Source organism: Euprymna scolopes, chromosome 2 (assembly GCF_053919585.1).
Source record: "Euprymna scolopes isolate OS-2025 chromosome 2, ASM5391958v1, whole genome shotgun sequence".
Taxonomy (NCBI): domain Eukaryota; kingdom Metazoa; phylum Mollusca; class Cephalopoda; order Sepiida; family Sepiolidae; genus Euprymna; species Euprymna scolopes.
Genome location: NC_136483.1, coordinates 2,764,827 through 2,773,450, shown reverse-complemented (window position 1 = coordinate 2,773,450; position 8,624 = coordinate 2,764,827). Strand labels below are relative to the sequence as shown.

At 34.3% G+C, this 8,624-nt stretch overlaps 1 protein-coding gene across 1 annotated transcript; it reads left to right on the top strand.

Moving 5' to 3' along the window:
• The first annotated feature begins 7,814 nt into the window (after positions 1-7,814).
• On the top strand, positions 7,815-8,624 carry LOC145303021 (uncharacterized). Its single transcript, XM_080144687.1, has one exon. It carries the CDS (start codon positions 7,815-7,817, stop codon positions 8,622-8,624), a length of 810 nt encoding a protein of 269 aa, XP_080000813.1.

Sequence of the window (8,624 nt, the reverse complement as noted above, 5' to 3'; positions counted from 1 at the left end):
TTTCCAATGCAAATTTTCAATGCAAATTCTAATTAACATATCCAAAACAAATTTCTAAAAAAAATTTCCAATGCGAATGTCTAATGAAAATTTCTAAAGAAAATTTTCAATGAAAATTTCCAAATAGAATTTCCAATGCAAATTTCTAATGAAAATTTCCAATATAAATTTCCAATGCAAATTTAAATGAAAATTTCTAATGAAAATTTCCAATGAAAATTCCCAATGCGAATTTCCAATGCAAATGTCTAAAGAAAATTTCCAATGTAAATTTTTAATGAAAATTTCCAAAGCAACATTCTAATAAAAATTTCCAAGCGAATTTCTAATGAAAATTTCTAAGGCAAAGGTCCAATGAAAATTCACAATACAAATTTCTAATCAAAATTTCCTAAGAAATTTTCCAATGCAAATATCCAATGAAAATTTACAATGCAAATTTATGATGCAAATTTCTAAAGCAAATTTCCAATCCAAATTTCTCATTAAAATTTCCAATGCAAATTTCCAATGCAAATTTCTAATGCAAATTTTCAATGCAAATTTCCACTGAAAATTTCTAATGAAAATTTCCAATGCAACTTTCTAATATTCCGTCTGCTTGCTTCTAACCTCACTACAACTTGGACGTCTTCAAGTCCAACATAAACAAATTCTGAATGAACCGCCCCCTTAAGTAAACACTTCATCAAATCTCCACACTAACGTAATGTACTTGCAATAACCATTATCCCTGAGTGGCTTCTAGGCCTTGATAAGTGGTCACCACTGTGTAAAAAAAAAACTTTCCAATGAAACTTCCCAATTCAAATTTCCCATGAAAATTTCCAATGCAAATTTCTAAAGAAAATTTCCAATGCAACTTTCTAATGAAAATTTCCAATTCGAATTTCCAATGCAAATTTCTAAAGAAAATTTTTAATGCAAATTTCTAAAGAAAATTTCCAATGCAAATTTCTAAAGAAAATTTTTAATGCAAATTTCTAATGAAAATTTCCAATGTGAATTTCTAATAAAAATTTACAATTCGAATTTCCAATGCAAATTTCTAAAAAAAATTTCCAATGAAAATTTTCAAAGTAAATTTCCAATTAAAATTCCCTATGCGAATTTCCAATGCAAATTCCAATGCAAATTTCCAATGCAAATTTATAATGAAGATTTCCAATGCGAATTTCTAATGAAAATTTCCAATGCAAATTTCTAATGCAAATTTCCAATGCAAATTTCTAATGCAAATTTCCAAAACAAATTTCCACTGAAAATTTCTAATGCAAATTTCCAAAACAAATTTCCACTGAAAATTTCTAATGAAAATTTCCAAAACAAATTTCCAATGCAAATTTCTAATGCAAATTTCCAAAACAAATTTCCACTGAAAATTTCTTATGAAAATTTCCAATGCAACCTTCTAATGAAAATTTCCAAAGTAAATTTCCAATGCGATTTTCCGAGGCAAATATCAATGCAAATTTTCAAAGAAAATTTCCAAAGCAAATTTCTAATAACGATTTCCGAAGCAAATTTGCAATGCAAATTTCTACTAAAAATTTCCAATGCAAATTTCCAATGAAAATTTCCAATGCAAATTTCCAATGAAAATTTCTAAAGCAAATTTGCAATGCAAATTTATAATGCAAATGTCCAATGAACATTTACAATGCAAATTTCTAAAGCAAATGTCCAATGAAAATTTAACTTTGCAAATTTCCAATGAAAATTTCTAAAGCAAATTCCCAATGCAAATTTCCAAAGAAAATTTCCAATGCAAATGTCCAATGCAAATTTCCAATGCAAATTTCCAATGCAAATTTCTAAAGCAAATTTCCAATGCGAATTTCCAATGCAAATTTCGAAAGCAGTTTCCAATGCGAATTTCCAATGCAAATTTCCAAATAAAATTTCCAATGCAAATTTCCAATGCAAATTTCTAATGCGAATTTCCTAAGCAAATTTCCAAATCGATGGGGTGGTGATGTAGTGGCGTGTGTATAAAGGTAGGCATATTTATAAGTTTATATATTTGTACACTAATGTATCATATATACTCTAGAAGTGTAATCCATGTTTAGTTTCAGAACAGTTTCCGATGGTTCGTTGTTCTGAGAGATGACTGGTTTGCAGTAGACAGTTCCACAGAGCAAAATATTCTTACCGTATTGAGACGGAAAAAACATGCGAAATTGCTACAGAAAAGGTTTAATATTTGTGGAGCAATTCTGGTTTCTGATTGGTTGGTAGCAGAACGTGAATTAATTCGATTAGTCTGTTCCTAGCAGCATCGTTTATAAAAAAGAATCGCCCGACTGTGTAGGATCATACCCCATTATGCATCCAAAATATCACAACACAACACCCCTATTTTTTATAATGGGGAAGTTCCTTTTGATCGTTCTGCTCAAAAATTAATATATATTTTATATTCAATTATGCATAACAAAAATTTGAAAACATTTGTATCTTAGAATTTTAGCATGTAAAAAGACGCCATTTTTAATTGTGATCAAATGTCAAAGCAGATATATATGTGTACAGAGAAGAGAAATAAAAGAAATGGAAGGTATTTTAACCTTAAAAAGGGGTGGGTATGTGAAAAAGAAGCTATTTCTTAAATTTGATTATGCAGTTTTGAAAAAAAAGAAATAAAAACGCATACATATAAATAAATATACAAAAAAATAAACATGCGTACAATATGTACTCGTTTAAAGAGCTTTTTGTCTTGTTTTGTTTTTTGTTCATAAAACAAACAAAAATAAATAGGACATTTTTGAAAATAAAGAAAGAAAACTAATGTGCACAAAAAATAAATAAAAGTCAATTGTAATTTCTGCGCGCCTTAAAATAAGCATGCAAAAATATTTTGTTGAAAAGGAAAATTACAAAAAGGTTTTTAAAAAAGTGACTTTTTTATTTTTTATTTTTATTTTTTTGTTTTATTTCAGCAAAAGTATTAGTTACGCATTAGTAGGTTAAAGTGTTAATACAAATAAAATGGATATAGTTTAACGTCTTGTCCAGGACTATTTTTTTTTTGATATATAGAAATTTATATACATACAGAGCCGTGAAAAAAAAAGAAAAAGAAAATTATTCAGTCGAATCCCCCAACAAGTTTTGAGAAAAAACGCTTTAACTTTATTCTTGTTGCGGGTTTCGTGAATACATCAGCGATATTTTGTTCTGATGATATGTAATACTGGTCAATATGCACCCCACCTAGACCTTTTTCTCTCAACTTCCCCTGAGCTATGTTCATGTTCCGTTCATTCTCCTCTAAGATCCTGCGACCACTTCGTCGTATCAGTTAAGATAAAAATGAAATATAATAAGTCCCCAGACGTACCCCTCCACCGTACTGCATACCGATACTCTATGGCTGACTGAGACTGCTTCCGTACATTCATATCTGATTTACCTCTGCATTCCATGTTTAAAAAGATCCGACCGAATGGTTAATTGTAAGCATAGACCAATTCATACCAGCTAAAAAATTCCAACAAAAACCTAACAGCCAGCCATGGTTCTCCCCAGAATGTGCTGTTGCTATCGCGCACAGAAATCACTTTTTCCATAACTACCAACGTAATAGATGCACTGAGACTAAAGCTGCTTTCAGGAACGCCAGCAACCACTGTAAAAGAGTAATAAAAAATGCAAGAGAACTATATGCCTAGTCTGTTAAATCCAAAGTAGCTGATTGATCCCACCAGTTCTGGCAAATAATAAATAGGATCCTGAACAGAAGTGTGCGTTCTATCCCAGCAATTATCAATGGACCAGAGGTCATCTCGTCAGCATCAGACAAGGCCAAACTATTTGCAAAGAACTTTGCAGCTAATTCTACCCTATGCGACGAAGACCATCAACTCCCCATATTTCCTGCTATAACACAAATCACGCTAGGTAACATACAAATATCTGTGCATAAGGTCGCCAAGCTAATCAAGAACCTTGATTCCAGTAAAGCAACTGGCACTGACGGCATCCCAATTATAGTGTTAAAAAAGCTTCAACCAGAACTTGCTCCCATACTTACGAAACTGTTTAAACGTTGCCTTAAGGAGAAGTGCTTTCCGACTCCCTGGAAAACCTCATCAGTATGCTCTTTATTTAAGAATTCAGGTGATAAGTCATCTCCCTCTATGTACAGACCAATAAGCCTCCTGTGTGTTATAAGTACATTGCTGGAATCCATATTAAATAGAGAAGTAGTCAACCACCTCAGCAGAAACAATCTTCTTAGTGACACACAATATGGTTTCCGTTCTGCAAGATCTACCGCAGATGTGCTAACGGTTATATCTCACAGGATTAGTGAATCTCTTGACAAAGGCTTCCTTTCTAGGGCAATTGCTCTTGACATATCAAAGGCCTTCGACAAGGTATGGCATAAAGACCTACTTCATTCACAAGATTTCCAGCTACGGTATAACTGGAAATGTTTTCTCAATCATTAAATCGTTTCTCTCCGATAGGCTCATAAGAGTAGTGGTCGATGGACAAAAATCAGAGGCTTGCAGTATTAATGCTGGAGTCCCTCAAGGGTCAATCCTGGGCCCAACTCTCTTCCTGATCTACAACAATGACCTCCCTAAACACATACTTAAATCATTCGTTGACATCCATGCTGATGACACGACCATCTACGGCAACACATCAAAGGCTGTAAATGACAAAGTTCTCTCTGATTCTCTCTCCTCTGATCTCGAGCACGTGGTTCAGTGGAGGGAAGTTGTGGCTGGTTACTTTTAATGCATCTAAAACCAAACTCCTATCCTTACATCATCAACGCTCTGATCCCAATCTGGCATCAATTGAAATGGATGGCTCTCGTCTAGGAGAAGCCTCGTGTTTTGACAAGCTTTTGGGTTTGTCCTTTACTCCTGATCTGAAATGGAACACGTACATCAAGTCTGTTGCCGAGGTCGCTGGAAAGATGGTGGGATCCTTCTACCGCTCCAGAAGATATCTCACTGATGATACAATTATCTATCTATATAATAGCCAAGTACGTCCAAGGATGGAATATTGCTGCCATATCTGGGCAGGAGCTGTTAAAAACAGGCTATCCTGGCTTGACAGAGTACAAAATAGACTTCGTGGCTTAGTGGGGGATGCCCTTTTCTCTACCCTGCAACCTCTCTCCCACAGAAGAGACGTTGCGAGCCTATCCTTGTTTTATCGTTATTTCAATGGCAGGTGCTCGTCTGAACTCCAATCTCTGGTAACCCCTCGCCAATCTTTCACGAAAAACACCCGTCTAGCTAAATCTACTGTGAAAAATTTCCCCCACTCTTTATCTGTGCCTAAATCAAAACGTGGATTCCATGAACAAAGCTTCTTTCTTAGAACTACACGCCTGTGGAACTCTGTACCGTCTGCCTGCTTCCCACCTGACTACAATTTGGATGTCTTCAAGTCCAACGTTAACAAATTCCTAATTAACCGCCCCCTTAAGTAAACACTTCATCAAATCTCCACACTAACGTACTGTACTTGCAATAACCCTTATCCCTGAGTTGCTTCCGGGCCTTGTTAAGCGGTGACCACCGTGTAAAAAAAAAACTCTAGAAGTGTAAGCCATGTTTAGTTTCAGAACAGTTTCCGATGGTTCGTTGTTCTAAACAAGTCTTGACAGGTGACTGGTTTGCAGTAGACAGTTCCACAAAGCAAAATATTCTTACCGTGTCGAAATGGAAAAAAAAACATGCGAGATTGCTACAGAAAAGGTTTAATATTTATGGAGCAATTCTGATTTCTGATTGGTTGGTAGCAGAACGTGAATTAATTCGATTCGTCAGCTCCTAGCAGCATCGTTTATAAATAGAATTGTCCGACTGTGTGGGATCAAACCCCATTATACATCTAAAATATTGCAACATATACGCACATATAATATCAAGTAATATATTTTGTGTATACATTTTCAGTATTTATTTCAAAGTTTTTCCCAGTTAATATCATTAGATAAATTGTGTGGCTTATGTGGATCGCTTTTATATATCTAAGTAATGTTTACTTTAGTTAACTAATCAATAATATTGTAAATATTACTCCCGATTATTATTTCTGTTAGCCAATATGTACAAAGTGATTTGTTTAAAAGTGGTTTTAGTCAACTGCACTTTCAAATCGGTTAAAGTAACAAAGGTGACACGTCAAAACTAATGTATTCTGGTTCTAATTTTTATGCTAGGTATCGCAAATTTAGGTTTAATTTTGAGATACGTTGTTTAGATTTTTAAAATTTGCTTTTATTATCTAAAAGTAATAACTATTTTGTGTCTACAGATAGTTGCTATTTCGCTTTTACAATTTAGTAAATTGACACCTTTCAAATGTGCACATTCTGAGCCAATGACATATTTTCCATCCAGTCGCCATTTCCGCTTTTTTTTCTGTTAGTTTATATTTTATCATGTCTTACTTGTCGTGATATTGAAATGGCCTTAAAAATTATACTGATGATAGCCATATCCTAAGCAGTTTTAATAAAACCAAGCAAATTTCAGGTTAAAGATATGAAAAGTCACTTCTGGATCAGGGATTGGATCCTGTAAAAAGTAAAAGAAGTAAAACTAGAAAGAAAATTTAGAAAAAGACAATAAGAATTATAATTTAATTGCCCTATCCTTTTATTTTTACAGAGGAATCACTATTTATCAAGGCCTAGAGGCCACTCGAGTGTACAGTGGTCAAAAGAACAATATCATAGTAATCGTTAGAAGTGTAAATTTGGTAAATTGGATTACATTGGACGGCCATATTGCAGTTAGTTGGAAAGCAGGTAAACGGGAGACAGTTCCACAGGTGTGCAGTTTTAAGGGAGAAGCTTTGTTCATGAAATCTAACCCTTCTCTCTCTCTCTCTCTCTCTCTCTCTCTCTCTCTCTCTCTCTCTCTCTCTCTCTAAGGATGTGATGTTTCTAGTCTCAGTTTTTTTATAAATACTATGATGTGTTTTTCAGAATTGTTTCGTCTATTCTCTGCTTCTTTTGTTTCAGCTCGTTTGACTTGTTAATCTAGTAATCTTCATAAATTCGCTGTTTTAATATCGCATTGTAATACACCTTTCTATTCCAGTAGATTCTTTACAAGAACTATAACCTTGAGGAATTTTTTCCCTGCTGACTGATTTACTTCTACCTGTAGCCTTGAACTTTTAAAGATCAATATTAATAAGCATCCTATGTCTTTACGGTAATCATATTTTTCTTATTGGTTTCATGACTTGTGTTGAGTGAGTTTTCATAAACTAAATAGTAATACTTGTTCTACTACGTTTTCGTTTGAGTTTGGGGGACTAAAAACATTTTTTATAAAAAATGGGACAAAATAAGAAGAGAGAAAGGTAAATGAGTAAGAGAAAGAAAGAAAGAAAGAATTCGAATTTAAAAAAGAAACAAAAAATGGAGGAAAACAAATATTGAAACTGCAGCAGATATTACAATTGAATAAAGCAAGTAAAAGATCAAAATGATGAAATGGAGAATTGCAGTAAATGAAGTATATTGATTTATGGTGACCCACTTAAACGTATCTGTGTTCGTCACTAGAATTGAATGTCAAACGCGGGCTTTTGACTAAAGAGCAAACAATTACATAACCGTTGTATATTTTGTTCATCTCAAGCTGTGATTTTCTTTGGATTCCTAACTCGTACCTCAAAAAACAAAAATGATAACGAGAAATTTGAAATCTCCGCTCCTTTTAATACCGATTTTCATACTTACGTTTATTCTGGTATCTGTAGTGCGTAACCAAAAGCACTTGCTTAAAATTGCATCGCAGACAAATTTCTACCGACAATACATGGCTCGTTCTTTACCCTTCAATAATTTACCGAATTATGTGCTAAAATATGAGGAGCCACTCAACTTACCAATAGGTTGCGTTCCTTATTCGACGATGCGCGGTAAAATACCAATTTGTATCCATGAAAACCACAGAGAATACATCACACGCAATATCCTTGCCACAGGCTTTTGGGAAAAAGCACATGAAGATGGTATCCAAAAAATCCTTTATGAAAATCCGGATTATGGATTGCTTGATGTCGGCGCAAATCTTGGAATGTACAGTCTGCTCGCAGCCAACCTTAAAAGACCGGTGTTGGCTGTCGAAGCGATGGATGTTAACATCGAAAAGTTCCACCAATCCGTTGTGGTCAATCGTTTTGAGAAATATATCACGCTCGTTACGAGACCTTTGTCTGACAAACACGAAACTCTCAAATTCATTGTGAGCAGAAATAACCTCGGACGCTCACGGTTAATCAAAAACAAGGCCCCAAAAATGGAAGGTCAGTTGCGTTATGAGAATAAGACGACGTTAATGCTGAACGATCTAATAGATTTGATGCCGTGTAAAAAGGCTGTGATGATTATTGATGTAGAAGGTTGTGAAGGGAAGGTGATTCGCGGAGGATTGAAGTTCTTCGACGCTATAGACATCACTCACGTCTTCATGGAATGGATTATTTTGTCTGGCAAAGAACGCAAATATTTAATAGATGTTTTGGAGACGCGAGGTTATCAAGCATACACATCCCCGGATTTTACGACTAAACTTGACTCTTCCAAATATACTAAATGGGGGGAAAATGTCTATTGGAAGAAATAG

Bases quoted from the DNA above. Each gene is read 5' to 3' on its own strand.
- LOC145303021 (XM_080144687.1), top strand. From the start codon at position 7,815: ATGGCTCGTTCTTTACCCTTCAATAATTTACCGAATTATGTGCTAAAA.